At 39.1% G+C, this 20,247-nt stretch overlaps 1 protein-coding gene across 6 annotated transcripts in view; it reads left to right on the top strand.

Annotated features, from left to right (window-relative positions):
* The window catches only part of fryl (furry homolog, like), a 99,746-nt gene that overhangs the window by 9,995 nt on the left and 69,504 nt on the right, over nucleotides 1–20,247 (top strand). For 3 of the 6 annotated variants that reach the window (XM_053489052.1, XM_053489050.1, XM_053489048.1), the window contains exon 1: nucleotides 13,095–13,734. In XM_053489052.1, the coding sequence (XP_053345027.1) occupies nucleotides 13,521–13,734 (214 nt within the window). In that variant the 5' untranslated portion in view covers nucleotides 13,095–13,520. Of the gene's footprint in view, nucleotides 1–7,866; nucleotides 7,950–13,093; nucleotides 13,735–20,247 lie in introns of those variants that run through there. The other 3 variants (XM_053489049.1, XM_053489051.1, XM_053489055.1) reach the window with 2 other exon arrangements.

The raw sequence follows: 20,247 nt of genomic DNA, 5'->3' as shown, positions 1-20,247 counted from the left end.
TCTTGTACATGTCAAATCTGCAGGTGACACAGAAGAGCCTGTCATACAAAAGGTTTTGTTTTGTCATATCGGATGCTTGGAACGTTCATGCATTGTGTAGTTTTGGTCAATCATGGCGTAAACAAAGACTACTAAATGCATCCTAGAGTTAGTTTGCAGGAGCTGGAATTGATATCAGCGCGTAAAGACAACATAATGCTTGACCGATGTAGAATTACCCACAATTCCTCTCTCTGTACTATTTAGGGATTAACTACTAATGGACAGCTGTACAGTGATGTGTGTGTCTAATACAGTCAATGCCCGTAATTTAGACACGTTTGCGCAGTCTCCTATATGAGTGATCACATACATGCTATTGATCTTTGCCCTTTTTCCTCCCTTCATGCAGTATTAACAGAAGTAGGAAGAATGCTGCTTTGTTTAACGCTGATGCTGTGAGCAGATTTGTAATATATTTTTATTTGAAAATAGCTGAAGTGAGGAGATCATCTGCCTGATCCATGCATCCATCGGTAACTTTACGGACTCGTACTTTTACTACCTGTAAATGGATACCACGGGATATTGTCTGATTTATTTAATTATTTTTTCCCCTGGAATTAGACCATGTAGTTAAAAAAAATCAGGGTCTTTATAACAGTGGAGATGGGCAAGTGTGTGTGTACTAGGACAGGGGAAAAACTCGCTGGATTACAGGTGTGTTTGATTCCTGCTATGATGAGCTTCATCGTGTAGTTTTCATGTCTAGTGTTGTAACAGGCTGTAAAGAGCTCTGGGACGGAAATGAAGTAACGATATGGTGAGATAATATCTATACTACGATAAATGATGTCCGATTATACATTTCTAACATATCGTGAAGTGCCAACTGACTAGAAGCAGTGGAAATACTTTTAAATATTTTCTGTTTTTCAATGTTAAATATTTTGGTTATAATTTTAGACTGTTGTTTTTATAATGATTAAAATACATTGATTTTTAATTTGTGTTATTTTCTATAGCTTCTTTAAATATAACTATTTTCCACCTCTTCTACTGGAAGTTTGTGTGCAGTCCGAGCATCGTGATGCATGTCGTGCATCTTAGGAAATATCAAATAAAATATTTTGCTCGTTAAGCAGCGTCATATCTCGGGGATTAAATTTTTTTCCGGTCCAGATTTCAGTTCATTTGTTATAATTTGATATGCAGCAGTTTTGTATTCCCGTGTATAGTCGAGCTCACTTCAGTTCTCATTTTATCACGGACAAAAAAAAAACGAGTACGCTTGAGTAGGTAAGTAACAATACATTTAAACAGATGGAATAAAACTTTCATAATGCCTCGTAATGTAGCTGCCTGGTCAGTGTGATGTTAAGCAAACCCCGCTTGTACGTACGTATGTAGCTGTGTATACTGGAATACATTTAATGTATGTAACAATGCATAATGATGCATAACAAATTTTGGAGCCAGTGGGTCCCAGTTAATGCTAGCTCAGCTGACTGGTTTAGCTTTTTCCTATGGGGTAGATGTGACCAATTTCATATTCACAAACTTCAGGTTGTGTATGTTGTATTTTCCCGAAGCAGCCCACTCGTTGAGTGGTTAAAAGGGAAACCCTTAGATCTGCCCTGACTGCTCTATTTGAGTCGATGATGCATCACTTTAACCATGATGTGATCATGCAGAGGCAGACAAACTTCACCATTTGACTCTAAGCGAGATTGGCCCCAGAAGTGGAACTTTGCGTCATACTCAACAAGCGAATTTGTTTTATTTAACGCATTCCTGCAGCAGAATTTCATTGCACAGGGTGTCCTGCTGCTGTGCCCTACTTCTCTAAAACACTGTTTCCAGTGCTGAGGTCTATATTGAGACATTATGCTATTGATCTTTGCCCTTTTTCTTCCCCTCATGTCCCTGTATTGTTCCCCGCTGCAGTCTTTCAGGCGTTACATCTGCAGTGCTGCGTTCGACTACAGAGACGATCTGCAGTGGGGGAATCTGTATGTTGTTAGGCCCGACTCAATGACGTGACCGTACAGCATTAGAGACACGGTGTGTTAGCCTTTTTATTTTGGTAAAATGATGCAGTCAGGAGTGTGTTATTGTGCTTATACCATTGTAATGTTTAATTTATTAATTAACATCATTAAATTTTCACAGAGGAACAAATTTTAGACGACTGATGATTGCGTTGTCTCTATCTCTCTCGCTATCTCTCTTCCTTTGTCTTGCTCATTGTCTTTCTTGCCTCTTTTTCTCTGTCCTGCTCATTCTTTCTCTTTTGCACTCACTGTCCCCCTTTTCCCTTACTTTTTTCTCTTTTTCTCACAGTCTTATTTCTCCCTTACTGTCGCGCCTTTTTACCCTCTGTTTAAGTTCTTCTCTTTCTCTGGGTCTTTCTCTTTCTCTCTCTCTCTCTCTCTCTCTCACACCCCCTTCATGTCTTGCTTTGTCTTTGTTTTTCTTTCTCTCTCACACACACTCACTCGCTCTCTATAATAACAGCTTGTCTCCTTACCGAGAAACCAGAAAGCGTTAACTCCTCTGTCCTGAACTCCTCTGTTCCTATGCCGGGAAACATTACGAAGCTCTCCAAATGTTAAAAAGTGCGGATGCTCGAGACGCCTTCTATAAACTTTAAATGTACATTTCCTAAAAAAAACAAAAACAAAAAAAAAACGTCTTCACTTCAACGGGGTTATTGTAGTTTAACTTTGCTAAATAACTGTTTTTTTCCCTCCTATTATTGGCTTATAGTGTTCAGGTGCCCTGTGTATGAGCTGTCTGAACCATGCAGAGATTAAAATACATCTCATGACAAGTCAGCTTTAAGAATTCAGCCATGCTGTGTGTGGTATTAGGTTCCAGTGTTGTTTCATGTGCTCATGACGGTGTGATATTATACCCCCCCACAAGTCAAATGCTAAATGAGTTTTGCAGAGAATGCCGTTGTGTATTTATTTATATTTAATAAAACTTTTATATTTACTGTATACTAGGCTATAAAATTGTGGGCGCAATGCCTAAAAAACAAGTGGTGAACTGGTTAGGCGTCCGAAATAATCTGAACACGGTCAAACACGGCATCTGAGGGAGCAATGAGCCGGATCATCATGTGATGCAGAACGTGGAACCATGAGGAGAAACGTAAAAAGCAGAAGAACACATTGGGTTCCAGACATTCTCATGAGAAACCTGAAGGTGCAGGAGCAACTAAACAAGACAGATGAAGAGCAGGTGATCCATGTCTTGTCTTTAGTTGTCCTGTTTTTCTGCCTGCATGTTCTTGGTTTTTAAAAAATGAATGAGAGTGGCTGAGAGGAAAGGTGGAGCACTGACAGCACATCTAGCGTGGTGCTGTTTAGCCAAAAATAGATGGCTGTTTAGTTTATATGTGGTCAGGAGTGTAGTCTTGTTCTTCTGTCTGATTGATGTTTGATAGCGGTGACATGCATTTATACCAATGAGGGATTAAAGGCAGCCAGAGGGGTTTTACTGTGTTGTGGTCTAAGGTCCAGATGATATGTGAGAGGGGCTACTAAATCAAACCTACCTGAAAATTCGAAGAATGGAATAAGGACAAAATAAAGGGCATTGTCCGGTCTAACACCGGGACTAACCACAGTCGCAGTCTTGTGTCTTGCTGCCTGTTGATTCAGTCAGTTCCCTTTCTGGATTAGTTTACAGGAGAAGTGAGCAAAAGTGGATGTTTATGCATTATGTGGTCGTGTAATCTTAATCGGAGAGGTGCAGAAGGAAAGAAAAGACGTTGGCTGTTTACTGTATATCTTATTAAAAAGGTGATGGTGTGTGAACATAAGGACAAAGTAAGGGTTTATACTTTATAATGGCTGCTTTAATTTTGGCATGCTTTTCTTAATTTTTCATTTATTCTTTATTGTGCTTATCCTGTACAGGGTCGCAAGCTAACCTGAAGCCTTTCTCAGGGGACTTGGAGCACTAGGCAGGGTACCCCCTGGATGCACAGGATACACTCTCTCATTATGGGGAATTTTGGGAATGCCAAATAAGCCTAATCTTCTTGTCTTTGAAATGTTGTGGGAAATTAGAGTAGCTCGAGGAAGCCTCCCAAGCTCAGGGGGAAAGTGCAAACGCTGTTAAACTTTGTGCACATAAACCCGAGGTGGGATTCAAACCCTCGACCCTGGAGGTCTGAGGCCACAGTGTTAACCCCTACACCGACATGCCACCCCATTTTCTTTCTCCTACTGAAAATATATCCTTGTTTACTAACCTAGATCTAGCACATGGTTCAGTGCTTTTGCTAAAATGTCAGTTTTTGTTTAATTTGATGGACTGTGGACAGAAATATATTCATGTTGTACCACCTGTCAAACAAGACTGCAGCTCACAACCATATATACAATAATTGCGTCCAAATAGGGCGTTTATTCTTTACAGCTTTAACCAGCAAGTGTACACTGTTATGATCTCGCACTTAGTGTTTTGCACGCATTTACGGAGCTGTGAGTTTACACAGCAGGAGCATTACGTCTGATCTTTGCCCGAGTTCGTTGCTGTTGGTTAAATATCAAACCGAAATCTCACCGGTTTCAGTTCCGCAGAGGTGAGGATTAAAAGAGGAATGCTTTGTAACTTCCATAAGATTCAGTTAGAACTTTTTAACAAACTGATATGACAATCCATAAAAATAACAATCACATCATGTTTGTATGGTATATGGGCTTCTTATTAAATCATAATTTCATCATTTTATTTGCATCAGATATCATTTTGGGGAAAGTCTCACCCCGCAGGAGGTCATAACCTAAACCTACATACAAACACCAGGGTCGCCTGAGAAGCAAATGGGGGTCATGACCTTATGTGACCTCCTTTGTCCGTCCATCTATTTATCCCTTTCTCTCCAGCTAGCCTTAAATCCTTCCTTCATCCATCCAGTCAACTCTCACTTACATCCTTTTTATTTTCCTCCATTCATTCACCTATTCGTTGCATCCTTTTATCATTTCTTTCCATTTCCCTTTGTTCATTTGCCCAACCGTCTTTGTTTCTTAACCCTTTTCCTTTTTTCTGCACCCATCCATTTCTGGTGCTTAGCTATTTTTCCTTCCTTCTTGCATCCATACATCCAGATCTGTCTATATTCCTCTAGCTGTCCATTTCTTCCGTTGTCTTTTTCTTCATCCCTTCTCTGTTCAGATATCCCTGCTCCATGTATTCAATCACAGCTTGAACTATCTTGCTTTGCATGTAATGAGTTTATCTTGTATATTAGTTTCACCTTTTAGGTCAAACTTTTGCACGATATTTAACTTGTTCAAGTTTCACCTGTATATCAAAGCTCACATACTTAGCAAGTTCGCTTTTCCTGTGTTTCCATCTCTGTCACAGGCCCTTCACGGGGCTCTGGTGTGATCATCGTTCTGTTGGCTTTCCTATGAACTCATCGGTGTTTGGTCTGGGCACCGTGAGCATAAACACACTCCGTTATCTGACTGTGAGCAGCACCCTGATGTCAGAGCTCTGCAGGAAGCGACAGCAGCAATCACAGCTAATAAGATGTAGAGATACTTTGCTCGTCACGTCTATAAAAAGACCTTGGTGGTGACTGTGGGTTTCGTCTAGGCTGCCGGAGGACTGGGGGGGGCGGAGTTTGCTGGCTTTTGGAGGATGGGATGATCTGTGTGGAAGAAGAGACAGAGGGTGTGGCTTTTGAAGGAGTACAAACGCAGATTTTTATTTTCTCTGCGTTGTAATTCATGAATGCTGTACCTATCCAGCGTAAAACGTAGTTACAAAAATGACTAGAATTTTTCTAGATCCAAAATGCGGTTTAACAAGACAGGCTTTATGTTTGCCATTTTTTCCAAATTGCACATAAAGGCTGAGTGTTTAATAAACCTGTGTGTTCGGTTCACTTCATCAGTGTTTCTTACTTCTCTGGTGTCAGGATTAGTGACCTCATGCTTGATACAGATCAATCAGAGGCTTTTGTGGGTCACATTTCTGAAAAAAAAAAAATTCACAAAAATTGAGGACTATTTTTATTAATTAATGTTACATTCATAATTAATGTTGTTTCCATGCATAAATATAATAATTATATGACATTGAAATCGCTTACAGCAGTGGTCCCCAACATTTTTTTCTTTTTTTTCTTTTTTTTTTTTTTTGCACCATGTTCTAGTTTTATATAACAGGACAACTTCCATGGACTGGCCATTGCTTACAATAACAAAGCATAATAAAGTGGGTAATGAACACAACATACCATAACGCAGAATCAGTGTGAGCTCTGAGCTTGTTTCCCTGCAAATAGATGAGAACCAATCACACCCGAAGTGTATTCCTTTATGTCTAGAACCGGTTTGGAGGACGTCAATCACTGTTCCAATAAACCTGTAATTTATGTAGGATAGTTGGCATTTTATTTTAAATGCAGCTTTCTTGTTGTTGGAAGTCTCAGGGTCACATCTGAGATAAAGAAGCCCTTCAGAGATGTCTGTTTGCCTAAATCATTTTAGCCAGAATTAGCTGATTGAGCATAAATGTGTGTGTGTGTGTGTGTGTGTATAGTGCTCAGCATGAATAAGTACACCCCAACAGATTTGTCAGAAAACCTTTCCTTTCAGAATAAGCATTTACTTCAAAATATCTCAGAACTGCGGGCCATTGATTGCAAACACAATTAGTTAATTTGCATACATAATTTGCAAGACCAGGTTTAGACAATTAACAAAATCCTAATTAACAATTATTAGTATTCAACTACAGGTGAGTCTAATTATTCCTTAAACAGTTGTCAAGCAGACAGTTGACTATAAAAGGGCATCACTAAACAAAGAATACCCCTCCCCTTCCTATTTCATGCTGTCAGTAATGGCACCACATGGAAGAGAAATGTCACAATACCTGAGAAGGACAGCAATTTCTTTACACAAGAAAGGTAAAAGAAGGTAAAGGCTACAAGAAAATTTTACTTTAGGTTTTACTTATCAGTCAAAAATACTGTTGCAAAAGTGATACAAAAATGTAACAAAGATGAAAATGCAACCATCTCACAGAGACGTGTAGGCTGTCCATGCAAGTTAACACCACAACAGGAGCGTCTTCTGATGGGAAAGGTTAAAGAACATCTCCATACAAATTCACAGCTGTTAGCTAAAGAAGTAGAAAGCCAAACTGGTGTGATTGTTTCCTGTGAAACAATACGGTGTACACAACAGAGAAATGGGATGCATGAGTGTCGTCTATGAAGGAAACCTCTCCTAAAGGCCAGGCACAAAAAGAGCCAGACTAGAATTTGCAGGGCCAAGTCTAAAAAAGAAGACTACTGGGACGCTGTACCCTGGAGTGATGAGACCAAGATAAATGTTTTTTTGTTCTCCACTCCAGTGTTCCCCAGTGTTTCCTTCTGGTCTCTTCCTACAGTAAACCGTACGTTAAGGTTCCCCCCCCCTTTAAAGCTAGGGTGACCATTTTATTGAGACCTGGCAACCTGTACACAACCAGGCACATTGTGTTTAAGTAGTTCTCCATTCTTTAAAAACGGTAAACTGCGGTTTGAACGTACCACATAAACCCCGCGTCAGTATTACGTTTCGCTTTTTTATGTTTTTAGTGTTGCAGGTTTAATCAGTTGAAATTGGATATCCATGACACGCATCAAGGCAGTAAATGTTTTGTTGCAACATCAAATTGAATTAGTGTTTTGCATATTGTTCCACAGACACACATACAGTGCTTTATCCAGTATGTACAATTTGTGATGTATATTATGTAGATTTACTAAAATGCTTATTAACAGTATGGAAAAATGGTCGTCTTGGCACACAGCAGGTTTGCAGTGCATAGCATCGATTAATTTTTGTTGTTTTTGTTTTCATCCAGTTGATGAGATTTTGGACTGCTGGTGTTTTCTCTCTCTCTCTCCCCCTGACCTGCCGTCTCTGCCGCTGCTCTATGGCTCCCAGGTATGTCAGCTTCCTTTATGTATATATGTGCGTGTGTGTGGTTGGTTTTGATTTAGAAATGACGCCATCAAACCTTAAATACTACTCTTCGCTTTGGAGAAGTGAAAGATTGCGGTCGGAAGGCATTTCAGAATGACCTCACCTTCCTAACTTAGCGACTTTATATGACTTGCCTTAAACGCCCCTGAGCAAGTCGTGAACTATGTTTTAAGACCACCTGAAATCCAAATGACTTTGTAACCTAAATGTTGTTAGAATTTTTTAATTTTTATTCTTTTAATGCCTTGGTTACTGAATAGAGCAGACGACATGTTCGTTGTCTTATATCGAAACTTATATGGTTAATATGATCCTTACAAGAGAATGAATTACTTCGATTTTAGAACTGATCCAAAAAGCCTTAAGGTCAGATGATGATGATGTAGATATCTTGTCCCCCTGAACATCATGTATGTTGTTATTTGATATGTTATTTGTCTAAGTAAAATATTTACTGGTCTAGGTCATGATCAGTGATTGTAAAAGTGTTAGGAGAAATGCTTACATTTTGTACTGTCTGTGTGTGTTAGATGTGATGTCACTTGCTTGCACGTTTAAGGAAATTTCCCTGGGGGTGTGCTTAATAAATGTTCTGTGTTGTTCTCATGAGATAAAGAATTGGCCCACATCTTTATCTTGTTCATGTATTTCTGTTAAGTTTATTGTCTAAGTGCTAAAAAGTTTTCCTGTTTTTTCCCCAAGTTGAGGTGTGTGTGCATGTGTGTGTGTGCGCGTTTGTGTGTGTGTGAGAGAGTGTTGTGGGAGGAGAGCATACTACTCAGTATTGTTCCCGTTGCTTCCTCCATGACATTCCTGGGCTGATTGCGACTCAGACTGGGACAGGTTTCTTCTACCGGATTCTAGTAGTTAAATTAGACACTCATACTGGTGTAAATTTATAATTAATATTTTAAACTGTATGATTTTTGTTGTATTGCAGCATCATGTGATGACCAACACTGTAGTAGAGTTATTTCCTTTCATGCACCACTCAGTTCTTTTATGATATAGATTTTTCTATTCTCTTGATAAACAATTGAATCATCCAGAAAGGATACCCTTAAAAAGGAGCAAAAAACAAATCAAACGAGGAAAACAAAACGGTGCAACAGAACAAAACAAGAGTTGTCACCATTTACAGTAGAGTGGGGTATGGTGTTATCAGCTGTGCGTTGGGGACTTCTGGCCAGCAGAGTCAACTGGTGAAAAATTAGCTGGATGATTAAAAAAAAAAAAAAAAAAAAAAAAAAGGTAAATTTTCAATAGAAAAAAAATTTAGTTTGGTTGTCTCACATTCACATGGGCAACGTATTCCCTATACTTATGCAGCTCGGTGTGTTTGAAGGCATCCAGGCGCTGACCAGCAAAAAAAAAAAGCCCCAGAACATCCCTGTGTTAAAGATAACGGCCATCTGATTCCCAGTATTGAGACCAGCATTAAATAGTTGACTTAAGTCTTAAGGAAAACATTTCATACACAGTATTGAGCAAAAGACTTAAGCCACTGCTTCATGTGTTTCTTTTAAAGTGTCAGACTTTTCAGTATTTAGTGTAGTCATAAGGAATAGTTCTTCAGGCTTCGTAAAGGACTTTCATTGCTCTCATTTTTAATCCAGTCCATGTACCTAAGCAGTTTCAGAGCAATGTGTTTTGTTTGCTAAGCCACACATTGAATCATTCAAGCATAAAAAAAAAACATCTAACTTAAGGCATGAACTAGTGAAAAACAGATGAATGCTGAGTGGTTGGAACAGACGAGAGGGGCAGTGAGGTTGCTGCTAAGGTGGTTGTTAAAATATTATATAAATATTTTAAATAATATATTTTATTATAAATGTTTTAATATTGTATACATGTATACAGAGGAAAGCCACTCTTAGTAAAAGGCACATGGCACAAATATAGCTTGCCAAAAGGCACCTGAAGGTCTCTCAGACTATTAGAAACAAAATTCTCAGGTCTGATGAGACTCTCTGGTCACTCTACCATATAGGCCTGATTGGTGGATTGCTGCAGAGATGGTTGTAAACGCTGTAAGGTTCTCCTTTCTCCACAGAGGACCTCTGGAGCTCTGACAGCATGACAATCATTTTCTTGGTCACCTCCCTGACTAAGGCCCTTCTCCCCCGATCGCTCAGTTTAGATGGCCAGCCAGCTCCTGGTGGTTTCGAACTTCTTCCACTTATGGATGATGGAGGCCACTGTGCTCATTGGGACCTTCAAAGCAGCAGAAATTTTTCTGTAACTTTCTTCAGATTTGAGGTCTACAGACAATTCCTTTGACTTCATGCTTAGTTTATGCTCTGACATGAATTGTCAACTGTGGGACCTTATATAGACAGGTGTGTGCCTTTCCAAAGCATGTCAAATCAACTAAATTTACCACAAGTGGACTTCAATTAAGCTGCAGAAACATCTCAAAGATGATCAGGGGAAACAGGATGCGTCTGAGCTCAATTTTGCTTTCTTAATTTTTTTTTATTTTTAATAAATTAGCAAAAATCTCAAGTAAACTTTTTTCATATTGTCATTATGGGGTGTTGTGTGTAGAATTCTGAGAAAAAATTCCGTGACATAACACAATGTGGAAAAAGTGATGCGCTGTAAATACTTTCTGGATGCACTGTATATCATTAACTTTTTTTTCCCCCTAGATTGTGTACTAGATTTGTGTGGAATTTAATTGCACACTCATAAGTGTGTTTTAAAAAATGGATGACAGCGCTTTTTATTGAATTTTGAGAAACTCAAAGTTTTTTAGCCCATTTAAACAAGTTATGTCCGTTTAAAAATCAAAGCCGTGTTCCCCATGAAATTTTTATTTATTTATTTTTAAAAATATATGCAGATTGAAGTTTAAACTGCAGTTTGCAATGTGATTTGAGCAAATCGTAGAAACACTCGTATCACGTTCATGATTCGAGTGGAAAGTCTGAACAATATGGTACCTTAGTGCAAAACACACTTGAAATGCAGTACTAGTTGTGGGGTGTACATACTTGCATAAAACCAGATAATCCCCGTATTCCCTGTTTTTCATTTAAATCTTGTTGGTTGCTTTATGTCACATTAAGATTGGAAAAAGGTGACGCAGGATTTATTTCGGTTTCCTTTTTCTAACATAAAAACCTGCACGTTTAACAGGGTTGTGTACACTCTTTTTATATCCATCATAAATGTGAGAATGAGAGGAAATACAGCCGTTTTTTCTTCTCAAACGTGTTGTTACTCAGGAGTATTATCAGCTTCCTCTGTTTGACTAATTTCTTCATTTGCATTCCTTTTCTTTTTTACTGATTACTTCATTTGTGGTTGTTTTTTCCCTAGTAACATTCGAGATAAAAAGCAACAAGACGTAAACGTAATATACACACTTTTAGTGTGTCTTTTAGAGAAAGAAAGAGAATGTCCACTGATTGTGTTTTCTGTCAGGATCAACACCTTGCAGTGTATTATTATAATTATATATTTTTTTAAGAAATTAAACGTCTAAATTTCAGCATGAGGTTGTGTATGAGGTGCTTCCTGCAGCAGCTGCTAGGGGGCAGACTTGTTCAGAGGTCAGTGACCTCCTCTTTCCTTGCTCTCAATATTAGAGATATCGAGTTGCTGCTACTGTGTGTGTGTGTGTGTGTGTGTGTGTGTGGTGTATGTGGTGTGTGTTGGACACCGTTTCACACATCAGAGGGCGGAAGTGAAAGCGTTACATCATCAGCCTGACATTTTCACATGTCTCAGAGGGTGTGAGCGTTTCCTGTGTGAGTCTGTTTTCACACACATGCATACACTCACGCATACACACATTCTCGCATTTCCTTTGCGCAGTCCAGTTTTTTTATGTAGGACTCTAAATTAGACTGCTTGCACCACAAACACAACATGAGCCAACAAGGTGTGTGTGTCTGTGTGTGTGTGTGTCTGTCTGTGTGTGTGTATTTTCATCCTGTTGTCATTCCAAGTTGGCCTCTGGGTGGTGCTCTGGACCACAGTACCACAACTGAACTTTTAGGATCGGTGTCATCTTCAACTTCATCGCATTTTCGACAGATAAATACTTACTTAAAATAAAGATTCATTTAAAAAACTTTTTTTTTTTGGCCCCAGTCCAGTCCAGTAAGTTACCGCCTGATTTTAATCCCAGACTATTCAGCAGAACTTTTGTGTGTGTATGTGGAAAATGGAGAAGGGGCTTTATGTAGTGTACTTGTGTTGTGTCTGTTTTGAAAGACGGGTGGGCAGACGGAGTCGGCGGCATTATAGCGATGCACGTTGTCAGCAAAAGCCGAGCCACATTTCAATGTGTAGCAGTGAGTCAGCACAATGAGTCCTGCCTGTGTATAAAATGCCTCCCTGCGTCTATCTTTGATTGCCCCCCACACCACCCTTGGCTTAACTCGTATAAAATGCGGTCATTTGTAATAGTCAAGAGTTGTCATTTTATTACTTATATTTTTTTTGTTCATGTTATACGCAGCACAAACTGGAAACGATTCACCGGCGCACACCCAAGTCAGTGTGTATCATACAAACAAAACCTGCTGATAATGTGGTCTAAAGCTCTACTTACTGCACGTGTATCTACTGTAATCATTATCACATTTTACTCTAAATTTCAAACCTGTTAGTGAGTTTTAAACATTTCCAAATAAAAAGGTTTATGAGGAATGGAATGAATTGAACAAAGTTTTGATTTCCATACAGTATACTCTTTTGAAAACATTCGAAAATCTGGGACGTTAAACTTATGAGGCCTTGGTGGAGTGAAAGAGAGGAAATCGCAGTATTGTCTTTAAAGCATGATCTGCTGGTCCCCAGCGAGTTATCAGTGTGTATGCAGAAGCACTGAAGATGCCACACCCTCTTGCTTTTGCTTTGCACTCTTTCCCCAAAACAAGGGTGAACGTGTAAGTGTGTGTCTTTATCCCCTGAGAAGGCGCATGCCTGGGCGTGGCTGGTAGAGCCTGTGTTTTTTAATTGGGTGTAAGCCCAGGCGCATGTTATCTTCTGTCAAACATGTCCTGACCCCGCCCAGATAGCGCCTGGCACCCAACCTGTGGCACTCCGCCTACCATGATTACCTCATCACCCCAGAGAAAGCCGCATTCTCGTTTCTTTATTTGTCTTCCCAACCTGTCTATCCTCGGTGGACGTGCAAGGTAGCAAGACGAGGTCATTTGAAGCCACAAAGAACAGACAGTAAACACAGCTGGACTGTGCGAAAGGTAGCTGTGAGGTGTTCCAGGGCCGGCCGTACCTGTACTTGTCACCTCCTCCTTCTTCTTCTTCTCCTAATTCTTCATTCGTCAGATCGTGCTTTCTCTGGATTTGAGAAATGTTATGATTAAACACTAATACTACAAAGAGAGGAACGCCATCTGAGTGGAAAAGTCTAGAAAATGTGACTTTTTTTTTTTTTTGCTTGGATGTTGTGTTGGACAGTAAGAAGAACGGAAATCGAGGATTACTTGATCCTTGAAAGGATGAAAGGTTGTTTACTGTGCGTCTGAAGTAAAAGTGTTGGATTACACAAATATGGAGTTCCTCAAGAGCCTTGTGCCCACCGTGATCTCCGGAGACGGTGGAGGAGCGCTGGAGTCTGGGGGGCTGTTGCCACGGGAGACGGGTGCACGGTTGCTGAGAGTGAAACGCCTTAGTTTGCTGTCAATGGGTCCAACTATTGATGAAGACCAAGAAAGGCCAGGTCAAACAAACAGATTGTCTCAACTCATCCGGCATCGTGTCAAAGGTATAGAGCAGGTGTAACGCGCACCATAAGGTTCGGTCGGTGATCATTATTGCTGCTTCTGTATACAGATAAAAGAAATAACTAAAATTTAGTTCAGCATTAAGACTATAAACCTAAACTAGTGTTCATTTTCTTTTTTTTTCTTTATCATCACATTAAGTTTCATCTCATTAAACTTTATCTAATCAGTTAACATGTTTCTTTTAAGCCATTTTCTGAGCTTAATTACAACTGATAAGGAAATATTTCTAAAGCAAGTCAAACCAGACTTCTGATTGCACAGAATAATTCGCTAAATGCAGTAATGACTGTAAAAACACTAACACACTCATCCCTGCATTTAACAAGTGATTGAATACCATCAAGGAAGAAAGTTTTCTCGGTATGCCGGAGCCATAATCGGACTGCCTGCTTCACGTCTGAAACTCTGGCTTTCCAAGAACTTCTTTAAAGGCCAAACGTGTAAATGGTTTGGAGTGAGGTCAGGACTGTATGTGGGAAGTAGCAATAACGCCCAGTCGAACTCATGTAACGTGTAAGTGGTGTTGGTGAACAATTATTTGTACAGTTCACACACACTGATGCGTCTCTTCCTTTCCAAAGTTTTCAAATCTTCTGTAACTTAAGTCCAGGTTTGACTGGAATCCTCCTCGTATTTTTGGATCCGCAGTTTTCTGGACAGGTGTAGAGTAAACTCATTTAATCAGATAGGACAGAAATTCACTTTTCTAGACTAACTAGTTTCTACGTTTTGGTCTTGTATTTATTAGATAAGTTGTTTATCCTGATCGGTTTTGATTAATTTATTACGTACTCCTGTTTTCCTTAAGTCACAAGCCCTATTGTGATTTGGGTTAATTTAACATGGGTTACTGGGGTTATGGGTGATTTGGCCATGCTTTTTTTTTTTTTTTTTTTTTTCCACAAACCCAGATAGTTTTATTTCCCTCCAGATGCACGATTACAGCGTTTCTATGCAGAGGTGACCTTACACTGAGGCGGAAAAATATGTTTAAATGCTGGTACTTGCTGTATTCGTTTAAAAGTTGCTGACCCGGACATCTTGTTTTGTTTTTAGCATTCACTGTTCTTTCTCCTTTAGATACTTTTGCACGTGATCCATTCAAATGTAGCACAGGTGTAGGGGCATGTCTCAACCTCTGTATAACTTGTGTTTTCAAGCTGTTTCTGTAACCTTGGTTCTTTCCAAACTGAAATAAGAGCAAGAGTCTCTTTTTTTACTCCAGCGTCTCTTTGAATGTTATGTACGGAGCCTGATCATGTGACAGAAAATACAACCTGCTAGATACTTGCCTCTCCTGTGGTAATTTTTATTGCTGTTTATGTATCAGAGGTTTATAGATTCATCATATGTTAAAAATTACAATTTATTTTTTTAAGCAATGCAGAGTTTTTTTTGAATATGTACTTTGCTTTCTTTAAACTTTCCTTTTACATGTTTTTGCAGTTTTCTGATGATTTTAATCCCACTTCAATATTAACGTATATACCTTTACAATAACCTGAGGTATCTTTGCTGATAAAAATCTTGTAGATTCTGTGCTTTTAAAGGCTAAAAAGATAATGCCATAGCAGATCGTAGAGAGTCATACAGCAGGTTATAAACATTCATACAGGATACATAATGGATGAAAAAGATACATGTTATCAGTGAGTTATAACAGGCTTTTAAATTTTTTTTGACATTTAATTTGTGCAAAACTAGTGGGACGCCTGTCAGTGATTCTCAGTACTATCGCCAGTCGTCCGAAGCCTGATGCACGTTGTAAAAAATTTCCTCAGTGATCGAGATCTGATATGTTCGTCAACGATCGTTACAATAAAACTGTTAGTGCGCTTACTGAGGGCTGTCAGTCAGTTATCATGACAACACGCAACGCTCTATCCAGCTTTGGTCTTTTTATTTTGTGAGCACACACATGTACACACATACATCATCTTGAGGGGAACAAAAATTAACAAAACATTTATCTTTGGCATGTCTTAAATGCGAGTTGTAGAATTACGCTTAATTCAGTTCAATCCCATTTTATTTGTATAGTCATTGTTGCAAAGCAGCTTTACATAATCAAAAGAAATTTATGGAGGTTTGTATGAAATGTGAAAAATGTGTAGGAATCAAAATTATTAGATCATCCCTGATGAGCAAGTCGAGGCCGATAGCGACGAAAAACTCCCTGAGATGGCAGTAGGAAGAAACCTTGAGAGGAACCAGACTTAACAGGGAACCTATCCTCACTTGGGTGATAACGAATAAAAGGGATTGATCTGCACTCATACTGTGTGTTAGGAGGCTGGAAGTTTAATATAACAGTTGATGTCTTCAAGTTGAAATGGAGTCCAGTTTGTTGTTGGAGGCTCAGGTAGACTGTAGAAAACTCCTGTCCTGAACTACCAAGCGACTGCAGTCACAAGTCCTCAGAGAACAGCTGTCAGCATCAGCCGATTTACAGTTAGGCTTGCAGATTTCACATATTCAATAAAAATCGTTAATAATTTAACCGATATAATAATAATATAATACACCCGTGTGTCGATTCAATTTTATAAATATCCAGATTTTATATTATTTACTTGGCAATTATTTACTCGATAACAGAATCCAATTGTAAACAGCTTGGAGAACGCCACCTGTAGGATTATAGTGGTATTAACGCTGACCTCCTCATGTTTATTTTCTTTTTTATTATTTTATTATTATTATGTTAAAGTCTTTTTTTGATTGCTCACTGATTTACTCAGTCTCTCTCTCTCTCTCTGACACACACGCACACTGATTAGTGAAGCGCTGGTGAACCCATGACAGTTTGTGCTGTTTTTCAGAACAGCACCAATTAGTTTTTCCACTGAGCACAAACGTGAAAATAAAGATTGGGTAAGAGGAACTGCATTGTAATTCGGAATCGCAGAGATCCGATTTTTTTCTTATTGTTGGCAACGAATAGTAAAAGATCCTGGTTATGAAGCATGGCTAAGCTAATGTTAGATTACACTGTTGTAACAAACCTTATTGGCTAATACATTTTTAATAGGTTATATTCTTAAAAGCAATTCATTAGCGATTAATCATTACCATGTCTACGTCACTTAACAGCGTTAAAAACACTTGGAATGCTAATAAATCAAGAAGTGACTGGAAGTCACAAGTTTAATATGATTTGTGTGCACCAGGATTTACACACATCCATAACAAGCTTCATAAAGTTGATGAGTCATGGTTGTGCAAACATCTTTGTATGCTAGCTTGCCTGCCATGACATGTACACAGTTGTGTGTGTGTGTGTGTGTGTGTGTGCGCGAGTGCGTGTGCTCATGTCTGTGGCTGATCTCCACCTTGCCTCAGTATGTTATATACAGAAACAGACTCTAGACCCTGATCTACAGGTTTGGGAAGCTGCCTGGCGGCTTTATTAACAAGGCCAGTGAAGCCTGCCCCAGTTTAGTCACGTCTCTATAACCGACTGCATACAACATAATAATATTTCATAATAAAAAGGTGATGTGTGCATTGTATATGTGTTGGGGATGTATTGCATTGTTAATACACTTTAGGCAAAATTACAGAAACAGAAGACTGTATGGTGGGCTGTGGAGATCCGATCAGTTGATGACCTTGTAACCTGGCTGTCACAATCCATTTGAATATGGTCCATGCAAAAAAGAGTCAGCAGCGATGCTCGACAGTATTATGTATGCATGTTGGATACGGCGTTTGGGATCATAAGCATTCCTTTGAGATAGAGATCTTAAGATGCCCATGTATGAATTAAAAGGTCACAGCAGCTTTAGATAGATAAATACAGATTGTTCTTGATTTTATTCAAGATCTTACAGACTAGATTTGATGGCATTGCTGTGGGGTTAGATGCAAGAGGAACATCAGGATAATAAAATTGCTTAGAAACAAATACTCATGTTTGTGTTTAAAGTAGTTCTGATGCATCATCGTAATTGGCTTACTAACAGAGTTTCAGTTTTGTGTTTATACACACCTGGTAATTCAAAAACCTCAATATGTTTATTGTGCAACGTAATTTTTGTTTGTTTTGTTTTTCTTTTTTTCAATTGTAGACTTTAGAACAACTTCATAAGAAGAGTTATCAGAGTGTCTTAGGGTCATAATGTTTAAAGATAAGATATCACAATCCCTAGGTGTCGATTCGATTAATATTTTGATTTTGTAAGTACCTTGAGTCATACCCTAAATGTTTTATACCTTAGCTTTATTCCATACTGAATTCAATGTGAGTAATTAAATGTTGCCCGTTCCTTTTTACGTTAGTTTTCTAACTTAAAAACCAAGCATGGTATTTAAAACAATACAAACTAACTTCAAATACAAGAGTTTAACATTTAACTTAACATAAAATGAAACACAGTGCTACATTGTTACTGAGCAGCACATATCTCTGTTCGGTTATCCGCCAGAACTATAATTTCTAAACAAACTTAGCAAAACAAAGTTCCCTCCTACACACTGGAGGCCAGTGTGTGCATAGGTTAGAGTGTAACACCTGTAGAATTATAACGTGACTACGACGTTTTATCTCATCAAGCACAAATAGCACCACATGTTGGCTTCTAACGTGTGTAAAGAATATATACGCCATAAAAAAATGCCATAAAATAGTGTAGTGCCATAAAAATACGCTTCTGTTGCACCACTTAAAAGCTCGACACAGAATTGGCACAGAATCAGTTCTGTCCAAGGCTGCTTGTTCATGGATGATCAGTTTAAAAAACTGTTAATTCACTGGCTGATTAATCGGTGCATCTCTATTATTGATTCCCCATGAATCAGCACACAAAAGAATCACGATTCACAACTGAATCAAACTTTAATGCTTTAAAACTAATAAGAACTATAGCTGTGTAGGACAAATTAACAAACAGTAATGCTACAGAAAGCACAATTCCCAAGAATTGAGTCGGTTATCCAGTCTGCCAGTAATTCACAGCTCCAATTAGTTCGGTTTTTTTTAACCACCATCATGTGAAAACAGTCTGCAGAGGTTTAGAGCTATACGACTGTCTGTGAACAGAAATAAAAAAATGATGTTTTTTGCTGTCAGAGAACACCACTCAGAGCCGCACCCTTTTCCAAATAATTCCCTAACACACCCCTATACCTCTTCTGCATCGTGTTTTATTTATGTCTGATATTCTTCTCTGCTTCCTGTAGATGAACACTGACATGAGGCTCCAGGTAGTGACTTCAGTTAAGGCTTTGATTCATTTAAGTGCAGCAAAGGTTTCTATGTCAGTTTTTTGTAAGTTTTCATATTAGGGCCCGGGACCGTTCCCCCGAGTACCCTTGCCTCTTGCACCTTGGCTCATTTTGACAGTGAGAACACAAGGCTCGGGAACGGCATACACTGGCAGGGTTCCAATCGGACATGATAACGTGACGTTGTGAGTGTCCTTTGTCTACTCCAAAATCTCTGTATGTGTAGCAGGCACCACTCTCATCCTTTGACTAACGAAGCCAAAGCTGATACAGTAGAAAGGCATGTGAAAGCATTGCTTTTGACATTTTTTCCCCATGAAATATCAGTTATATTAAGCATAGCACGAAGATTAATTTATTTAATTTGCCTTTCATGGCGATTCGCAAATTGACTAAATGCATACTGCCACCTGCTGTATCGGAGAGTAGAAATATGCAAGTGTACCTGAGTACATAGACTATTAAGAATATGAACAGAGGCCTTCGGTGGAGAGGGGAGCAATTGTTCCTGGGTACGGTTTGCTCGCTGCACTATAAGGGTGTTTTCACATTAGGAACGATTGATTTGTATCGTTCCCAGGAAAAATTGGACAGCCACATTGTTTTTGCTTTACATGTTGAGGTATTACACTCCGATACTGCCACATGCACCTTCTTGGTTCGTGAGCCGCCGTTGAACACAGGCGAAGAAGAGAATAAAGAAGTCAATCATTGTTCTATGCCAGTCTACTTTATTAGTTATGGCTGTGTAGGTCAGAGGCTGGGACTGACACGGTTTCGTTGCAATAGGTAAGCTTAGACATGGCACTGATGATGTCATGTCTAAACAGTGATCTACTTCCGTTTTCAGGTTCAGTTGGCCTTCATTTCTGATTCGATCAGAAAGCATTTGGCAGACGCCCTTATCCAGAGCGACTTATATTTTTTTATCTCATTATACATCTGAGCAATGAATAATAAGATAAAAAATGTTAACGGCCTTGCTCAAGGGCCCAACAGTGGCAACTTGATGGTTGCAGGGTTTGAACCTGGGATCTTCCGAACCGTAGTCCAATGCCTTATCCAATGAGCTACCCCTGCCTCCCTGCGATCCTGCCCAAGTATGTATCATTTTTTGCGACCACCTTTATCAGCCAATTCCAGACACTGTTCCCAAGCCTGGAACGCTCATGTCCTCACTGATCAAAATAAACCAGATTCTGGGGTCAAATGTGCTCGGGGAAACAATCCCAGGTCCCTACTGTGAAACCGCCCTAATTCTCAGT

Source organism: Clarias gariepinus, chromosome 27, assembly GCF_024256425.1.
Source record: "Clarias gariepinus isolate MV-2021 ecotype Netherlands chromosome 27, CGAR_prim_01v2, whole genome shotgun sequence".
Taxonomy (NCBI): Eukaryota; Metazoa; Chordata; class Actinopteri; order Siluriformes; family Clariidae; genus Clarias; species Clarias gariepinus.
The sequence above is the reverse complement of the archived record's forward strand: the minus strand, read 5'-3'. Positions and strand labels throughout refer to the sequence as shown.